At 36.5% G+C, this 20,949-nt stretch overlaps 1 protein-coding gene across 13 annotated transcripts in view; it reads right to left on the bottom strand.

The window, feature by feature from the left end:
* Window positions 1-20,949, bottom strand: part of NT5C2 (5'-nucleotidase, cytosolic II) — a 66,822-nt gene that overhangs the window by 12,557 nt on the left and 33,316 nt on the right. For 11 of the 13 annotated variants that reach the window (XM_039361740.1, XM_039361743.1, XM_039361738.1 and 8 more), the window contains 9 exons: window positions 12,698-12,815; window positions 9,812-9,907; window positions 9,249-9,340; window positions 9,020-9,077; window positions 8,527-8,620; window positions 7,778-7,831; window positions 4,470-4,553; window positions 1,895-1,936; window positions 1,066-1,173 (listed from right to left, as the gene is read on the bottom strand). In XM_039361740.1, the coding sequence (XP_039217674.1) occupies window positions 1,066-1,173; window positions 1,895-1,936; window positions 4,470-4,553; window positions 7,778-7,831; window positions 8,527-8,620; window positions 9,020-9,077; window positions 9,249-9,340; window positions 9,812-9,907; window positions 12,698-12,815 (746 nt within the window). Of the gene's footprint in view, window positions 1-1,065; window positions 1,174-1,894; window positions 1,937-4,469; window positions 4,554-7,777; window positions 7,832-8,526; window positions 8,621-9,019; window positions 9,078-9,248; window positions 9,341-9,811; window positions 9,908-12,697; window positions 12,816-19,606; window positions 19,667-20,949 lie in introns of all 13 variants that reach the window. The other 2 variants (XM_039361747.1, XM_039361751.1) reach the window with 1 other exon arrangement.

The following is a 20,949-nucleotide window of genomic DNA, read 5'->3' as shown; positions in this document are numbered from 1 at the left end:
TTGTCAGGCTTGTGCGGTGCTGCCACCGATTCAGCTCATTCCCCTCCCCCGCTACTTTTTCTAGGAGGGTCACGTACCACCTGCCAGGTGCCAATGTACCACAGGTGGTACCCGTACCACTGGTTGAAAAGCCCTGCATTAGATGACTTCAGTGTTAAGGGTTTTAGATACACTATCTCTTTGCTGCCATCTAGTGGAGCTCTTGCCAACTTGCATAACTTTGCTTAGTGCAAATGATAATAGGCACTATGACGTAATGGCTCAAAGCAGAAAGTGAGATCTTCACAAAGAGCAGTGCAACTGTGAAATTTACCTATATATTATCAGCACTTTTTGACTATCTCCTACTCTTGCCTCAGCCTTATTTAAAAACAATTAAATCACCTCTGCAACGGCAAGTATTCCATAAACTAAAAATGACTCCAGGAAAACACTAGTGAGAATAGCACAAACCTATACTGCCAAATGGTATAGTACAAATGGTGATCACAACCTATTCCTCCTACACCAAATTACCTCCTGCACAGATTTGGCTTCGACATGTACTGTGACAAATGAGGTAGTTGCAATTGCAGTGGAACTGATTTCAATAAAATAAGGATTCCTAAACTGTAATAGCAGAAAGACAGCACAGCCTACAAGAATATTTAAAGATCTATTTGAAAAGTATGCTGTGTTTTTTTAGTCAAACCAACTGACCCCAAATTTGTTATAAATACAGTTGTGGGGTTATTTTTTAAAAACATTATTGAATCAGTTTTGACTCCTGGTGATGCCTCAACTAATCCCTGCATTTTTCTGGCAAGATTTCAATAGTGACTTGCCATTGTCTGTTTCCGTGGGCTGAGAAAACATGACTGGCCCAAGGTCACCCAGCAGATTTCATGATAAGACAGGACTAACCCAAAACCGGATGTCATAAATACAATTAAGGGCAAATATGCAATTATTTTTAAAAGGGGAGAAATTATACTATGAGGTCCACACCCGTATTCTACTTAGCAAAATAGGAATATTGTCTCCTCTTCCAGATGAGTCTTAACCATGTATTCCATGTAGACTTACTGTGTCCACCTGCCTCAGGACTGTGCCTTCTCCAAAAAAAAGAGGCTTGCGTGCATCCACAAGGATGAGATCAAAATAAGACTGCCACAGTCGATGAGAGCTACCTGGCTACATTAAAAAAAAATCAATCAAAAGCATATCTTATTTAAAGTTCAAGTAAACAAATATTAATAATTCATATAGGTATTGGCTAACGCTAGTTCTGCAGCAGACACCACTAACTGTATTCTGTACTACATCTAGTCTGATACTGCAACTATTACCATTGTTTAATTATGGTGCTTGACAACATACTAAGAAAATATCATCTAGAGAATTCAAGTTTCCTATGTTTTCCAGTGATTAGTTAATTCAGCTACATGATAATATCAGAAATATAAATCCTAAGTACAAGTGTTCTTTGCCTAAGGCTCTCATATCTTATATATTCAACATATAATTGGCACTATTAATTGTGTATCTGTTAATCCAAAATATGCAATTACTCCTTTTATCTAAGCTGTTTGTACAACAGAAATGCAAATAAGTATACAACTAACATTAAGAGGAAGTGCTACTGATTAAAACACAACTAAAAAATTCAGCAGCAGTTACTATTATTTAACTTCAAAAAAACTGCCTTATTTGGCATATGAAAATGCATCAGACTTATTTTCCGCCTGACCCATAACAACAAATCTAGGGCAACTAACACAATGCTTTTTCAATCTGAATTTAATAAATAGCTGCCGTATATTTCCAGTACCAAAACTGAATTCTATTCCTGAATTATTCAGGAATAGATAATAAATACTGTCAACAATAGAATAACGTATCTCTTTGCACCTACCTTTGGTCCATGTGGAAAATCAAACAAATATGTCATAATTTTCTGAAAGATAGAGAAAAAACAAAATGTAACACATAGTTTCAGTACTGAAATTAGAGGGAATATTTCCCATTCACTCATTTTTGACTGAAGCAACACTTAAATCCGGTCAGTTTCAGCAAAAAATTATAACTAGCTTCAAATATGTAAGTTGTCTTATCTTACATAAGTAAGATAAAATTTTAAAAACTGGACACTAGAGGGAACTAAAATATCACCTACCTGGCCATAGGGCATAATGGAAAAATAGAAGAAGTTTCCTATGATGATAAACCAAAGCAAAGAAATGGATGTACAGAAAAAGGTAGGGTACAAAAAGCACAGCAGTGAACAAGTATAGCAAGTTAAACTACTATGGATGCCAGAAAGCAACTTTACCTGTAATCAAAGAATTATTTAACGCATTTTTTGCATCTGTCTTTACACAAAGGGAAAAAGCAGACCAACCTATCAAAAATAGTGCCATAAAAAACAGTATAGAAACACAAGTTAAGATAGGCAAGAAAATGATAAGTGAGCACCTGTCCAGCCTAGACGAGTTCAAATCACCAGAACCAGATGGATTACACCCCAAGGTTCTCAAGGAACTGGCAGATGTGATCTCAGAACCACTGAACTATATTTTTCAAAGATCTTGGAGCACTGGGGAACTACCAGAGGACTGGAAAAAAGCTGATATAGTTCCCATCTTCAAAAAAGGAAAAAAAATGGATCCAGGAAATTACAGACCTATCAGCCTGACCTCAATACCTGGGATGATTCTGGAAAAGATAATCAAACAACGAATCAGCGAACACCTTGGGGCAAACAAAATCACTAAAAGCCAACATGAGTTTGTCAAAAACAGATCATGCCAGACAAATCTTATTGCATTCTTTGACCAAGTGACAAAATTAGTGGATCAAAGGAATGCTGTGGATATAATTTACTTGGACTTCAGTAAGGTATTTCATAAAGTAGATCACAACCTACTACTCAATAAGATAGAAAAATGTGGGTTAGACAGCATCACCACCAGATGGATTCGTAGTTGGCTGACTGGCCATACTCAGCATGTGGTCCTCAATGGAACTGCATCTACATGGAGGGAAGGGCTCTGTTCTAGGCCCAGTGCTCCAACATCTTCATCAACGATTTGGACGAGGGGGTAGATGGGGAACTCATCAAATTTGAAATGAAATGAAATCAAGCTGGCAGGAATAGTCAACACTCCAGGCTTAAGGACCTGGACAGACTTGAACACTGGACGCTATCTAACAAAATGAAATTCAATGGTGAAACAAGTAAGGTTCTACGTTTAGACAAGAAAAAACAAATGTACAGGTATAGTATAGGGGGTATCTTGCTCAATAGTAGTAACTGTGAGAGGGATCTTGGAGTCCTAGTGGACATCACTTAAATATGAGCCAGCAGTATGCTGCAGCTGCCAAAAAAACCAACACAGTGCTGGGCTGCATTAACAGAGGGATAGAATTAAGATCACATGAAGTATTAATACCACTTCACAATGCCTTGGTAAGGCCACATTTGGAATACTGCATCCAGTTTTGGTCACCACGGTGTAAAAAAGATGCTGAGACTCTAGAAAGAGTACAGAGAAGAGCAACAAAGATGAGTAGGGGACTGGAGGCTAAAACATATAAGGAACGGTTGCTGGAATTGGGTATGTCTAGTTTAATGAAGAGAAGGATGAGGGGTGACATGATAGCAGTGTTCCAGTATCTCAGGGGCTGCCACAAAGAAGAGGGAGTCAAGCTATTCTCCAAAGCGCCTGAAGGCAGGACAAGAAGTAACGGATGGAAACTAATCAAGGAGAGAAGCAACCTAGAACTAAGGAGAATCTTCCTGACAGTTAGAACAATTAACCAATGGAACAGCCTGCCTCCAGAAGCGGTGAATGCTCCAACATTGGAAGTTTTTAAAAAGAGATTGGACAGCCATTTGTCCGAAATGGTGTAGGGTTTCCTGAAAGCCTGAGCATGGGGTTGGACTCGATGACCTCCAAGGTCCCTTCCAACTTTATTATTATTATTATTATTTATCTATTTGCAAAGAGAACCCCAGAACTGAAAAATTCCACATCTCTCTTGACTTTGCAAGCCTGATACTCATTTAACATGGAATTAAATTCAGATACAATTGGTTTCTAACATATATTCTTTGGACTGAAGTATAAATTTTCAGTCTCAATGGATGAGAATGGATATTGCATTCAAACTTAAAAGATTTATTGGGCAAAGCTGAAATATAATTCCCAGAAGAAAACTGACCATTTGAATATGTCTCACCATGACGTGTTAAATGTTACTGAAATTAATAGAAAAGAATCCTTGCATTTTGTACTAAATATATTACAGAAACTTTTAGAAAGTATTTATATGCACACTAAGTTTTAGATCAGTAATCAAACCTGGAGAAGAGTCCAAGATTTCAAATTCATAATTTGAATTTGATTTTTTGTCTGTGTTTAAAGTCTCCTTTATTATCAAATGAAAGATACATAACTTACTGGAACACTTCATAAAATTTTACTTACATCAGTATATTTATAATCGCTGTTTGTGACAAGAAACACCTTTCCCACCTCATTCATGCGACTCAGCAGCAGTGGAAGCTTTCCCTAAAATGACAAACATTGACATAAAACTAATTCTCAAACATTTAAGTTAAAATTTATTTTGGGGTACTTCACATGACCTAGCTGAAATAGCACCATGCATCCTTCTGTTCTGAATAATGCCAAATAACATATTTCAATCTGCTTAAAATATCTTCTAAAATGTTACACATCTTAACTATGTGGTACTGAATCTCATGCCGCGTTCCGAACATATAATATAGTTGATTCAATATGACAGCATAAAGGGCAGCTTTGGTTAGTGCATCTTTACTCATGTTAAATTCCGTACAAGAGGATAGTTACAGTTAAAGTTGGATTTTGTAGAATGGAGCAACTTCTCATACATCATTGAATAACATGTGAAAAAAATGGCATTTCAATATATTATGGAAACAGCTGCTAAACAGATTTTATAGGAAGAAACAAGAGTTAGTGTCATGAATGGGGATGCACTGAATACCTCTTCTTTTGATGAAGAGAAGCCCAAAAGAACGGACCCACCTTTGTGGAATTATCAAGTTCAGAGAGTGGAGGATGTCAGAGAGTGGAGGATGTCAGGCCAGATCCTGAGCCCCAAATGCTACTGCCACCACTGAATTCAACACCTAAGGCTGGACTGATATCTTGGAAAGTTTCCTGCGTCTTCATTGTGATGTCTCTCTCGCTACTTTCCTGACATTTTTGGTAGCAGGAGAGAACAAAGTTTCTTTAATAGAATTAATTTAAGTTCCATTTCGTCTTCTTTTTTCCCTTAGTAAATGTCTGGGCAGGGCTAACCTTGGAACCAGTGCATTGATATGGATGCTGCTGGGCTATAGCCATCTCTTATAGCTGTTTTAGTTGAAAATTAGGCTTTTCAGATTGTCACTTCACCCATATTTTTTCTGGTGCTATTCCACCATGCAGGTCACTTTCTCTACCATTGTCTATAAGGAAGGCATAGTTCTACTATTCTGCATACCTTCCCAATGCATGTTTGTATTTCATTCTCAATTGTAAGTTGGAAATGATGTTTCATTCTTGAGAAAATCATGTAAACATCAAGTTTGTTTAGACGTGCTTATTATGGTGCCTATGTATCAGATCTGTATAACAACAACAATTTAACAATCCAAACAGAGCAGTGGCCCGGCCAATCCTACTCTGCTGCTTTTGATACTATTCTCTCTTTTCCATCGTAAATAGTTAACTTGCTCCATTTGGACTCCATTGAGATGGACAGAAGACTGTGGCTTATCAGTTGTCAAAACCTTTCTTTTGTCAGCATTGCTTTTCAAGCCATATCAATTGGCAGTTTTTATGAAGTTATACAAGATGTCTATGGCCTCTGCAATTATGGCACTGTCATCAATAGATCAATATTTAGGTAATGGGTTTCATCATACAGATAATCCTTGACTCACAACTATCGCTTAGTGACCCTAAGAAATAACTGGCCTACCAGGAGGGGGCGCTATCTATGATCTAGATTTGAAGTTCCAACAGTCACTCACCCCATTTTCACGTGATCAAATTTCAAGCACTGGCCAATCAAGTTGCATTTGCAGCTGTTTGCAGGGCCTTGCAGTCACATGACTGTGTTTTATGGTGTTTCTCTCTCCCTCTCCAAAACAGCATTTACTTCCAATTTTTGGCAATGCCGCATCCATAGTGAAGCACTGGTTCAATTAATGATTGCAGTATTCATTTAGCAATCACAGCAGCCATTTTACAACCACCGTATTCACTTAATAATTCACTCACTGCCACAAAAAATGTGACTGACCCATTTTTATGATTGTGATGAGCAGGCTCCATTATAGTCATAAGTTGAAGACTACTTGTACTACATCAAACATTTTTTTAATACTAATTCAAATTGCGAATTCTGAAATATCCATTTTGGATGTGCACCCAGCCAGTGCGTTTGCTATAAGTTACCTATAAATGCTATAAGCATTTCCCTTTGGGGGAGTATGTGTTCAGTTTTCAGTGCTATCCATAAAAGTGATTAGTATACACTGTTGAAGGCTGCTTGAAAATCAATGAATACAATGGGCATTCATAGGCCACAGTAAATTTTTTCTTCTAACAGTTGTCTGATGGTGAAATCTGATCAGTGTGCTATTCTCTAGTTGTTCCTGCTATTTCTAGAATTGGGGTTGGATGATTTCAAAAAGGGATTATCATCACTAATTTTCATTTAATGGGAACTTCTTTGAGTTATGTGAATCTGTCTTTTCACTTAGTGGTCTGAGAACGGCAAAGAGTGTGTGGTGCTTGTGTTTATGTGCTGCTTCTTCCAATTCCAGAGCCAGGGTGTTCCAGCCTCTTGCTCTGCCTTTAGCTGATGGCAAACTTCAGATCTGAGCCACCTGTATCATGTATTGTCTGCCAACTTGACCTATGTTGGTCTACCAATTCTAGGCATTCATCCAAGTTCCATACTTGGGTTTGGTGTCAAATAGTCAGGCACATGCTTTTGGCATGGGTGTAGAGAGTTTCAGAGACTTGTTTTTCTTCCATGTCCACTTCATCAGACAATGTCAAGATCGAAAACCAGTTTCCTAATGTTGTTTAAAATTCTTTTTAATCCCAGTTCAGCCAGTTTTGACCAGTACTGCTTTGCTGATGAATCATCTGTCATTTTACATGTTGGAGTTTAATTTGAACTTTTGCCCAGAGTAAATAATGGTGGGAGCCACAATTATTACCTTGCATCACATGTCCATCTTTGAAAGATAAAAAAATAAAAAAATGGCGCAGCAGTTAGAGTGCAGTACTGCAGGCCACTTTAGCTGACTGTGTTCAGCAGGTCAGCGGTTCAAATCTCACCGGCTCAAAGTTGACTCAGCCTTCCATCCTTCCGAGGTAGGTAAAATGAGGACCCAGATTGTTGGGGGCAATGTAAATATATATATACATTGCTTACTGGTGTACACCGCTTAGAGAGTGCTTGCACTTAAAGTGGTATATAAGTCTCATAAATAAATAAATAAATAAAATAAATAAATATTAATTCCATTTAATAAGAGATAAAGGAAGTATTACACTACCTCCATCAATAAAGACAACATTTATTGGAGCAATTATGTCATCTGAAGTTTCCAGATAAAATTGTTCTGGTTTGGTGGACTTCCTGTTTTTCATCCATTATTTTAAGTGAATGAGTAGTAAGACCAATTAAGAATTAGCAAAATAAATCACCATCTATCTTTTCTTAAAACAAGTTTTTGAATACTTACATCTTTCACTACATACTTGTATAGATTCTCAACTGTCTTCTCCTTAAGTGAGCCCTGGAACAACAGGGGAAAAAAATCTTACGGCAGCAGAAGCAATGATCTAATAGGTATCTTGGGTTTCATATTAGTACAATCTTCTGTGCTGACATGTTGTAGAAAGATGTTCAAGTAACACTAAAGACAGAAAGTTCTTTGCAGAGTTTCATATGTCAAGAGATTAGTCCTGATGATTTCATTGTATAACTCTAAGGGTCATTTATGACATAAGAATGAAATATGAGTCAAAGTGCCATTCAAATGATGGAACATAATTTCTGTTCTAAAACTAAATAGTCTGAAGTCAAATGATAGTTTAAAGCTACAGGGTGGAGCTATCCTCAGTTCTGGATGACAGGCCACTAAGGAACTATATATAAACTGCAGAATAGGGTAGAGAGAAAATGAATATAAAGAGTGCAAGAGGACTAGCAGCTGTTTCTATGATGGGTTACAGCTACTAATCTCATGAGACAAGGAAGAAACAGAAGGACTAAATTAAGAGGAGAATGGAGGAAGAGTAAAAAGTAATTCATTCTGTATCACATGTTGTTGCTGTACAACATTCTGTATCTTGCTGGAATACTACTAGTGTTTAGTATTTATTAATCAGGGGAAAAAATTAAAATTATTGAAATGATACCATAATTCAAAATTTAGAAACAGTGTTTGAATTAAAGAGATAATCTAAATGTCCCCAAGATGCAGGTTACCTTATAATGAACCCAGTCCACAGCATCTCTCACATCCTGGAACATACTCCTGAAGGACATGAAAAGATCTCCCTCTTTAAATCCTGTTTCACAGCTGAGAGAAAATGGAATAAAACAGCCATGTAGAAAATTGCATGAGGCTTGAAAAATGTTAGGTAATTAAAAATGACATCAGTGTCCTTAGGTACAAACTGAAAACACAGTTTCCCATCTCTTCCCCCTAGATTTTTGTTTACATATGAATAGATATTATGCATTATCCACCTATTCAATTACTATCTTCACCAATTCAAAGTGAATTATTTTGTCTAGTGAATGAGGAAACCCTGTTATCTTACTGAAAGTTAAATCACAATATTTTGTTTAAACGATCCCTTAAATATTTTCATTTATTCTGAAATAACTTCACTATGCTGTATTTTTATACACTTGCATTGGAAAAGCTGGCTACAACATGGTCTCGTTGATTTCATATAGCCAAGACAATACTCACCTTACATATCTGTCACAGTTAGTAAAGAAATCAATCAGACAAGCCAACAGATATGTCTCTGCAAGAAAGCAAAACCAAGGCAAGACCAGATCTTAAAATGAACGATTAGTCAAATAGACATACATGTAATTAAGCTAAATCCAGAAGATATTCATAACAGTGTTCCTTTAAACTGAATAGCAATGTACCTACTGATCTGGACTGTGTAATTCCCCCTCTCAATTCTTACCTGGTAAGTTGAACAGTGTGTTTAAAATGTGAAACCTGTCAGTATCATCTCTCTGAATGAATTTATTAGGATACTGTTCTCGTATTTCTGGCCTGAGGAATATAAAGGACAAAAGAATATGGTAGTTAATGATGCCAAATCAAAGCAATTTCCTCTATTGTATATTAAAAGGTTCAATTAAGAGTCAACAAGACCTATGAGAAAGCCAAGTTATCTCTTAAAATTTCCAAGAAAACCCTGAGCCCTGAGTAGATGATATGATTTCTTGAAGGTGACATCTAATCTTTTATCCATGTACTGCTTTTTTATACAAAGTATAAACTGGATTTTTTGAAACCATACTTATTGATTACAAGATCACCAAATATTATATTGGTTTACCAATCTATCTATAGGGAAAAAAACCAAGAATAAGATAATGTTAAAGTTAGATAATTTCTGACAGAAGCCAACAAACCTGAAAGTCACTAAGAGACTCTGTGCCACGTGCAACAGAATATATCCCAGCTGTGCATAAGGACTGCAGACAATCTTAAGAGATCACCAATATTTGCATCACTTACCCTCTCATAAAGTTAAAGCCATGTGCACACACTAGGATGTTCCCATAGGCATCAACTTTTAACAGGTTTCCATAAAGAGAATCAAATACCAGGCCTCTATTAAAAAAAGAAAGAAATGCAAGTGTGCATGTCAGCATTTCATAATGAGCAACGATGAACAGCAAGACTTTGAAAGATAGTCTGTTGTAATGGCATACCTGAGCCAGTTCTATCACGTTCTGTCCAAATTAGAATCTGACCCTAAGGAGGACACTGATGATAGAGTCCCATTGAACTTTTGTTTAGCTGCAGAGATAAAAATAGTCTGCATTGCCTGGTTTAAATGTACAATTAATCTATTTGCTTATAATTAGTTCATTTATCTTAACAGCAAGGTACTTTGGCAGAACAATTTTGGTACCATTTACTTCTCAGAATTTCACTACAGTTTGCTAATCTTAACCCAAAACTGTGGTTAACATTTTTATTAGTTTTAACAAGCCAGGTTGAAAACCAGTTCTTTAAAATTTGGTTTATTTGAAGCTAACCATACCTACTATTAAACAAAATTTGCCACACCCTATGGCCTATGCCAGGGGTAGGCAACCTTGGCTCTTTTATGACTCATGGACTTAAACTCCCATGGCTGGCTCAGGAATTCTGGGAGTTGAAGTCCATGAATCATAAAAGAGCCAAGGCTGCCTACTCCTGGCCTATGCTAATATCTGGCCATCCAGAAGAATAGGAGTGACCATGTCAGCCAACATTTACTGAAGTTTTTCTACAACTTCCTAAAGCATGCTTAAATATGATGTGCATATGGATGCAATACACATTTAAGTGTTGTATAAACTCTAAAATCTTCAATGAAATATTAGATGCTAGCAGATTACAGGAGGGTTTTGATTAGAACAAGTTATAAAGTCAAAGTACCCATAACTATGAACTTTGTATGTTTCAGTGCAACAGTGTCCTACTTACATAGAAAGACAAAATATTGACTTTAGACAATTAATGAGGTATACAGCTGAAGGATGTATAATGCTTCCTCTGTTGATAATTATCTGCCCCCCCATTTATCTCTCTGTTACATTCTGCTATCGAAGTAGTCTCAATTGGCTGAACAATGTTTGAAAAAAAGGCTAGATATTTGAAAAATGTAAACTGCTATATTGGGTGTGGCTGCAAATTAAGACTTCAGATTGCCTATTCTTTTTTCTCTGGCTTCATTGCCAATTCATTTATTGTGCTCTGTGGGCTTCTTTCCTTCCCATTAATGTGTCATGGTTTTTCCTTACCCATGATGTGACATTATCCTATAGTGCATTTTTCAGACCCAGCTCTACATCAATAGTTGCTGTAGAAAGATAGGCATAGAATGTTCAAGGTATAAAGAGTTTAATTTTTATGTCAAGTCAACAATATTGAGAGAAAGATGAAAATGTGATTCAAGAAAGTAGAGCGGAGCTTATTTTCTGCAATGTGTAATTTGTCCCCAGGTCTGAGAGAATGAGTTAATAATCAGACCTAATAATAATAATAATTTATTAAAATTGAATACTGCCGTTCAACACCTCGGAGCAGCTCACAACAATCAAACTAAGAAATTAAAATGAATTGCAACAGTTACAATTTTAATTCTGTAATCAGTAAGGAGAAATCCAAGTACATTTGGATATAAGCTTAAAAACTAAATGCATACTGCTGATTTGAATCACGATTGTTTAGTCTGATGCCAACAGCAGAAGTACATGGCTTGACCAAATGCAAGTAGACATATAAATAGTGTAGGAGTGGTGTGAGTCAGGGATCCCCAATCCTGCCAGAAACTGGACTGCACAAGTGAATGAAACACCATCCATGCACATGTGGGATCTAGGGAGTGCGAAAACACACATACCCTGATCCATGGAAAAACTACCCTCCATGGAACTGGTCCCTGGTGCCCAAAAGGATGGGGGCCACTGGTGTAAGTGATTTACCATGAGTCAAGATTGTAATCTTTGCCCATATTGTACTGTCAATCTTCAGACACATCTTAGAAAAATATGAGTATTCACTGGGGAAAACAATGTGGACAAATAGATTTGTCTTTCTTTTTTTCACTTTCACATGATTAAGGCTTGATTCTCATGTTTAGAGGACTATAGAGACTTTTCTACCATATTTTTTACCAGGGAATATTTCCCCATTAAACAACATCTCAAAGTGAACCTAATAAAAAGTATCGAAATGTGAGGCTTTTTAAAATATACATTTTATAAAAAGGCTTATATTCTCCCTCACTATCTACTTTTAATAAATGCACTATATGTTCTAACTATGCTGCTAGAAAGATTCAGGGAACATTTCACAAAATTACATACTATAAAGGATTGTAAGGGTCTTTCGAGATTATCTAATCCTACTCTTGCTCAATGCCAAAAACCACTACAGAACTATAGTATCCTTGTCATGTAGCCAACCATGATGCTCTGGAATTTCCTTTCAGTCCCACTAAGTTCTTCCCCAAGTTCAGAACAATTTCAGAAGTCTGCAACATAGCACAAAGAATTGCTCTGAGAAAAATGTGCAAAATGTGGCAGTCCAGATACACTCAAGAAAGCACTTTAGGAAATACCCATGAATATTATCCCCAAATAATGTTGTGAGTAGTAGTCATTTAGTTCTCATAAATTAAACCTGATATTTATAAAATGGCAAAACATTAGTCTAAAGGAATATTTATGCCTACTTGCTCTGCAGTTCTCTTCTATTTATTTGTATTTTAAGACACATTATCTGATAATAAACTTAAATTTGCAAGATACATATGCAGTTTACCATATATGAACTACAACGCCTTAAGTTTAAAAGTACCACTTAAACTGTGCAGAACAAATACAACTTTAAATTACAATTATTTACCTGGTAGGGAATGTAGGATCATAGACAAAACTAAGCATCTCTTGAGGATATCCAATTGAAACTAACCGTTCAACTGTCAAGTCAAATCCAAGGGATTCATATTCTGGAGATTTATACACTGTGATAAGACGAGAAGATTCCAATTAGAAAATATGAAAGAGAGAGCAAGAGAGATATCACATCGAAGCAAATCAGAAAATTTTCATTAATTTTACCAGTCTTTAAAGTCAGTTCAGCAGGCATAAAGCAATGAGGTATTATACTAGAGTAACTCCACTGATTGTAAAATATCATAATACTGTTTGCCATACAAGGTTGGTGCATAATCTGGGGGTCTTGACATATATCAGAATTTTGGAAGCAAGCCTTCTCTGTAGCATTGCTTGCCTTCTGGAATGAGGTTTCCCCCTGATATCCAGGTGGCCCCCTCTCTGCTGTTGTTCAGAAGACCTGGGAAGGCCCAGGTCTTTGGCAAGGAAAAGTAAGACCCTTTGTTTATTTCATCAGTTGTACTTGTCATATTTTGTCTTTAATGATTTTATTGTAATGTTTTGTTGTGAGCCACCCAGAATTGTTAAGAGCTGAGGGGCACACAAGTTTAATAATCTATTATGGTTGGTTGCACAATCAACCAGATGTTTAGACTGGATTTGACATTTTTATTCACCTACTGAGTTCTTCCCAAAGACCTAGGATAGCCAGATGTTAATGTCTGATGGTGTTAGAGATATCATTGCAGAAGGCAAGCTGTTCTGAATAAAGTTGTATTTTACAATTGACTGATGGTGAATCTGTCAACGCCAATGGTGTTCAAGTGGTGCTCCAACTGTTTTGGGATTGCATCCAAGCTGCCTATTACTATTGGTACTACCTTTGCTTTCTTTTGCCATAGTCGTTCTATTTCTATTTGCAGTTTATTGTATTTTTTGTTTTTTTCTCCAGTTCTTTCTCTTCTATTCTGCTTTCCCCAGGTACTGCAAAGTCCACTATCCAGACTTTTTTTTCACTTTGTTATTGACAATTGTTAAGTCTGGGGTGTTATGTTGCAGGTACCTGTCGGTTTCAATTCTAAAATCCCACAGCAATTTAATTTCTTCATTTTTATGACTTTCTCAATTTCATGGTCCCATCAGTTCTTGCACAAAGGTAAATGATATTTCTTACAGATCTTCCAATGCATCATTGTTGCTCCTTCGTTGTGTCATTGTTTGTAGTCAGTCTGTGAGATCTTCTTACAATAACTAACAAGGTGGCCCACTGTTTCTTCAGCTTCTTTGCAGAGGCAGGATTTGCTCTTTGTCGCTGCCTTCTAAATTATTATTCTGTATCCATTTGTTTTTAAAACTTGGCCCTGTGCAACCAGATTTGTCTTTCTTCAATTTTCCTACTCTTAGACATTGCCAGATCATGTTATTATCTGCTTTGCCTACTATTTTTTTTATCTACTGGCCATGTATTACTTGGCCTTGCCATGTGTTTATAATAATTCTTAAGAATATTCTTCAGTCAGACAGATGTTTAGTCTGGAATTAGCATTTTTATCCATCTTTCAAGTCCTTCTTAAGATATGCAGATGTTGTTTGTTGGTGTTAAAGCTTCTGTCACAGGATATAAGCTGCTACAAGTAAAGCTGCCTTTTGCAGCTGACTGACAGTGATTTTGTCAATGGCGATGGTGTTCAAGTGGTACTCCAGGTGTTTCGGCGTTGTGCTCAAGACACCTATTACTACTGATGCTATTTTTGCTTCTGTTTCCACAGTTATTCTACTTCTATTTGCAGGTCTTTGTAATTTGCTATTTTCTCCAGTTATTTCTCTTTTATTCTTCTGTTTCCAGGTATTGCCACATCCACTATCCAGATGTTTCTTACTGACAATTGGTTAGCCTGGGATTTTATGAGGCAGGTGCTTGTCTGTTTCAATTCGAAAGTTCCAGAGCCCTTTAGCTTTTTCTTTTTCTATTACCATGTCTATGTTTAGTAGTCATAGTATATAACTGTCTGTACATTATTTAAGGCTCAGTTAAACTGTTTATTATGTCAAGTGGCTTTCTTATTTAATGTATAGAAGAGCACACATTCTTCAAAGATTTTGATAATAGTAGCTCTTACTGCAGAGATGCAGAGATAGCAAGTACATATATACACAAATTGTCAATTCTAAGAAAAAAAGTTCTTTCTAGAACCCCAAAATAACTTCAGTTGATAAATACATGTATTGTGAAAAACATGGTATATATTCCATCAGACCATGTTATAAACTTGATCAGATTATGCATGTATAACCAAACTGTATATAAATGCATCTGAATCTAGAGGTTTTTGAAGAGGAGACTGGTTGTGGAAAATCCATTCACTAAAACAGAATAAATAAGTGACAATGTGCAAGAAACCCATAGTACCTCTGCAGCCCTTGAGTACTACAAATGCCCAGCAATACTCCCCAATCTCCATACAACAAAAGAGGGAAAGAAACCCGAAAGTAATAGACTAGAGATACTTTGTTAAGGGTCACAATCACAGTCCTGTCAATTCCATAATGGAAAGCCAATTAATCCCTAGCACTGCATTTATTATATAGAAGCAACGTGGTATTTCTACTTGCCCAAATCAAGAATGGTCTAGAATCTTAAAAACATTGGGGAACCCTTAGTAACTATCCAGGTAATTGGTAATAGTAGTAAAGTTGGAAGGGACCTTGGAGGTCATCTAGTCCAACCCCCTGCTCAGGCAGGAAACCCTACACCATTTCAGACAAATGGCTGTCCAATCTCGTCTTAAAAACTTCCAGTGTTGGAGCATTTACTGCTTCTGGAGGCAGGCTGTTCCACTGATTAATTGTTCTCACTGTCAGGAAGTTTCTCCTTAGTTCTAGGTTGCTTCTCTCCTTGATTAGTTTCCACCCGTTGCTTCTTGTCCTGCCTTCAAGTGCTTTGGAAAATAGCTTAATTCCCTCTTCTTTATGGCAGCCCCTGAGATATTGGAATACTGCTATCATGTCCCCCCTTGCCCTTCTCTTTGTTAAACTAGACATACCCAATTCCAGCAACCGTTCCTTATATGTTTTAGCCTCCAGTCCCCTAATCATCTTTGTTCCTCTTCTCTGTACTCTTTCTAGAGTCTCAATTTTTTAGAAGGTGCCTCAAACAATCAAAAGTGTTCTTTGATATTTATAGGACATGATGTACTACATTATCTAAGCAATGAACTGTTTCATAGAGTCAACATACGTAACCAGAGCTACTTTTTCTGAAAGATTCATGATATTTACAACCAGTCAGTTATAATATTTGTGACTGAGGAGTTGCAGTTTACAACAGAAGGCAACAACTAGCCAACTTGCTTGTTCTTTAACACCTAACTGGGAAATGAGAAAATACCCAGAAGAAGACATTGGTCAACAATCTTTGTATTGTTGCCAAGAAAACTACATGAATTTATCCATGAAGTCACCAGGAGTTAGTATTGCCTTGAAGAACTCTTGTACAAGTTAACTCCAAAAGAGGGAAGGAAAGAATGCTATAAAGTACAGGAAAGAATCTTGTATTTCAACAGATAAAAAAATAAAATCCTGACATTTTTTTATAAACAAAGAAAATCAAGAAATATTGTAAACTCTGAACCATTGCATAATACAGATTAAATAAGAAAGGATCAATACAATGTTAAATAACACTGTAATGTGACCATTGCTGTTACCAGAAATGGGGGAAGATTCTGGATTTTATTCATTCTTGATTTAATTATTTGATTTTAAAACTTTTATGGAAGTATTGTAACCTGCCAACAATTTTGTTTGAATACCAACAGTTTGTACAGGGGTGTCAAACTCGCAACGTCACGTGGTGTGTCACGACATATCGCAACTTTTTTTCCATTGCTGGCAATGGGGTGGGCACAGTTTCACCATGACACCTCCGGTCCGTGGGCCACCAGTTTGACACCCCTGTACTATATGGAAATATATATAATGGAAATTCGTATATTAACTACAATAGTAAAGATACAACCATAAAAATTATAATGAAATGTTAATCCTGAATTTCCTTGCTATTACCTTATGCTTTTCAAACAATCTTTCCCAAAAATATGGAATTCCTTGAAATTACCCATGATTCCCCAATGAAAAGAGCAGTAGTTGTTTTCTAATATCCATTACAATCCAAAAGCCATTCTACAAATCTTTTTGTGTAATTTGGTATCACCACATCATGACTATTGTGTTCTAGCACAGCTCTAGATTCATGTGTGGGTCAACAGTGTAAACGGTCCTAGATCTGTTTTGGTGAAGTTGATTAATCAGGCAAATCAATATTCAATTCAAATAAAACCTTGGCATCACATAATGAAGAGCAAAATAGTGATGTTTGACACAAACCATCCGTTTCTCTATCTTCCTTTGATAACCTGATGTAGTTTTCAGTGTTCAAGTTTCTGTCTACGGAATTTCATCACTTTTTTTCCTTCTAAAGCACTTGTATGAAATATATTTCGTGTTTACAGACTTCGGGGGTAAAATAGGCTTAATAGAAAATTTATAGTAAATATTTTATATGCACATTGAAACTCCCCCTCATTATAGACCACCAAGTTAGGTTTTTATAACACATATTATAACAAAACATGGAGAAAATAAGTATTTGGGCTTTGTTCTCAAAAGGACTAAAATAACAATTCAAGAATAAATATAGCTATAGTTTACAAAAGTCTTTTAGCCATATTGCTAATAGAACGATGGCTGAAAACTGGTTTCCTTCCATTTAGAAAGAGAAAATCCTCATCATCAGGTCCTGTGCAGTGCACATTAGGCAACAAGTATTTTCCAGCAGAGAAAATCACTGACAATTTTTAACATAGGCCCTAAATGGGCTAGCATAAAGAAACAAAAAGAAAAATGCCTGCAATCTCCAAGCACATGAAAAGACCCAATTTCCTTTGTATCACTGCCTCTTCTAATGCAGATGCCTAACCATGCAATTGGCTAAGTAAATTAAAATTAATGAAAATTAAACTCCAGTGCTATAATTAAAGTCTGCCATAAGAATAGCAAATCGCGAGATTAAAAGTGAAAAGTTGGGTAGTACCAACCGACTGACCACAAAATGGAGCCAAAAAGAAAGCACAGGTGCAAGCTGAAATTCATGAATGAAATCTGATGCAATGCATCAATTTATGAAGCACTCTCTTTCCAACCATGTTTTACAAGCACATGTATTATTCCCCTAGAACAGTGTTTCTCAACCTTGACAATTTTAAGGCATGTGGACTTCAACTCCCAGAATTCCACAGCCAGCATTGCTGGCTGTGGAATTCTGGGAGTTGAAGTCCACATGCCTTAAAATTGTCAAGGTTGAGAAACACTGCCCTAGAAAGCTTTGGGGTTTGTACGACCTCAAATACTTTGCACATAACAACCAAGGATGTATAACAACACAGCTCTCATTTAAAAGCTACACAAATTATAGCTTGACATAATTTCTAAGAAACAGTGCAAGCTGCTTTCTTAAGTCTCATTTTTTTTCCACAAAAAGAAAAATTAGTCATTCTTATCACATTCTGAAATCAGGTTTATATAAATTTTCATCTGTTCCTTGTTTGTCCTTACTTCTATTTTCCACCACCATTTTTCTCTATTGCTTTCTTTGACTGAGTTTTAGATTACAATTTTATTGCAAGGATTTGACTTTATGCTATTACTCTGAAAAGCATCATTCATGCTGAAAGCTACATATAAATTAATTGTCATAGGGATATACTGGCCTATCATACTAATATTCACCAATATAATGCATATTTTGTTTCACCAATATGAAGTTCACTGAGCACTAGGAAAAGCTCTAGCAAAATACATCACTGAATACATGTCTAATTCAGTGTATTTGAGTATGCTTTTTAAAACATGAGCATTTAATATTAAATACTGCTATTTGTTCAATACTTTATAAGTTTAATAGGAAACCTATTAAGATTCAGAACACAAATGCTTCAACAGAATATTAAATCCTAAAGAAAATTGGACAATTTAAGCCATTTAATACACTTAGCTATTTAAGTAATCATTTGCATTTATTGTTATAATTTTTTAAAAAAAATTTAGTGTAGGAATTAAAAATCTCTTATCCATGAAATACCATTTTCAGGGTCCTCTATCAATCCAGATCAATACATGTTTATTTTAGCACTTTATTTAAAAAAAAATCCACAAAAGTTAGAAGGCAGAAGAGAGCAATATTCTCTGCTTCTATTTCTGGCAACCTACCTCTGAAATACACAGTACTTAATTTATTATCTGTCTGCATAGAAATCCTGCCTGCCTGCCTGTCTATGCCAGCTGAGTCACCTTGGACCAGTCACTCCTCTCGGCCGCAGCAAGTAGGCAATAGAAACCATGTCTGAAATCTTACTAGGAAAACTGCAGAAAACACCGATGAGGAAATCACACCTGGCATAGTGAAAAGAAGTAGATGCTGCTATGCCTAATCAATTGTGCAGTAAGTCCACAAGTCTATCAAGAGATATACTGAAATAATCTGTCAAGGCAACAAATTTAATTTCAGATTAGCGAGGGGTGATTTGGGAAATGGAGCAAAGCTGAGAACACAATCCAGCTAACAGCATCTTCAAATCCAATAACTATCAAATGCAATATCCAATGAAATGTACTGTGTTCAAAACTATTTTAACCATTTAAAGAATGCAGTTTCCTTATGAAATATGAAAATCATAAAAGAATCCCAAAGCACAGAAAGCTATATATTAAAATATATACAGGACTTTCATGCATGCTAGGGTTACTTGTTAAGACAGGCACAGTAGCCACGTTAATAGCCTTTGTGGGTGGGTGGGGGGGCAAGGGAAATCTGCAGCGCTCCACCTAGCCCGATATACAGCTGCCAAAGATTTTAACTCACATGAGGCAGAGGCAGATGCAGAGTGTCACTCCAGTCTTGAAGGAGTTACACTGGACTCTCCTGTCAAAAAGAAAGAATCAAACTGACTTTAAAAAAATGCAGCAGTGGTGATGTATTAACACCAATATGCTTGCCTGAGCTACTGGCTTGAGGACAAACAAAAACCAGCCAGTGAGACATAATTTATATTTGCTGATCTATAGGCAAGATCCCATATTCAAATGACAAAACGCTCTTAGATTCAGATACAGAAAAATTGCAGGAGGCTTTAGCACAAAAGGGGTAGTGTGTTTGTATGAGTTATGCTCCTATGAAGATTTTTTTAAAAAATTAAACCTCTGATCCAATTACATAGTGTTACTTCAGCAGCAATACAGAATGTATAATAAAACATTAACTTATCAACTTGAGGTCATTGTTTGCTCTATATGACCTGGTTTGATTAAAATAGTTGACTTTTCCCCATTTCCTGTACCACAAAAGCCAGTTTAGTGCACGTTGGAAGAAAAGAGAATAGCAGTGCGTATATTATACTCAGGTCAGGATTCCGAAAGAAAATAATACACCTATTTGTTGAGACATATGCTGCAATAAATGTTGAAATAGAACAGAACAGAATAGAATAACTTATTTGGCCAAGTGTGATTAAACACATAAGGAATTTGTCTCCAGTGCAGAAGCTCTCAGTGTACATGCAAAGCAGCAGAATAATGAAAATCATCATCATCATCATCCCAATAGGAGAGGAAAATAAGAATAATAATGCTACAGTCATGTTACTTGGGTAAAGACATACAGACAGTAGACAGCACTGTGGGAATTAGGTGTTCAGCAGAGTGATGGCCTGAGGGGGGAAAAACTGTGTCTAGTTGTCTTGGCATGCAATACCTTATAGCAGCCTCCTGAGGGAAAAAGCTGAAACAGTTTGTGTCCAGGATGTGAGGGGTCTGCAGGTATCTTCTCAGCCCTCCTTCTGACCTGCACAATATACAGGTTTTCTAGGGAAGGCAGGCTGGTTACAATTATTCTTTCTGCAGTCTTAACTATCCGTTGGAGTCAGTATCTGTCCTGTTTGGTTGACAGTTATAGAAGTACAAATGACAGACTCAATAATTCCTCTGTAAAACTGTATCAACAGCTTCTGGGGCAGTCTGAAATTCATGAGTTGATGCAGGAAGACCATTCTTTGTCGTACCTTTTTAATGATGGTTCCAATGTTAGGTGTCCATTTCAAGTCCTAGGAGATTATAGAACCCCAAAATTTGAAGGACTCTACTGTTGATACTACACTGGCGAATATGGTAAGAGGTGGTAAAATAAAAGGTCTCCTCATAAAATCCACT

This window comes from Crotalus tigris, unplaced genomic scaffold (assembly GCF_016545835.1).
Source record: "Crotalus tigris isolate CLP2741 ecotype Arizona unplaced genomic scaffold, ASM1654583v1 scf7180000019328.220996217465:2438092, whole genome shotgun sequence".
Classification (NCBI taxonomy): Eukaryota; Metazoa; Chordata; class Lepidosauria; order Squamata; family Viperidae; genus Crotalus; species Crotalus tigris.
The sequence above is the reverse complement of the archived record's forward strand: the minus strand, read 5'-3'. Positions and strand labels throughout refer to the sequence as shown.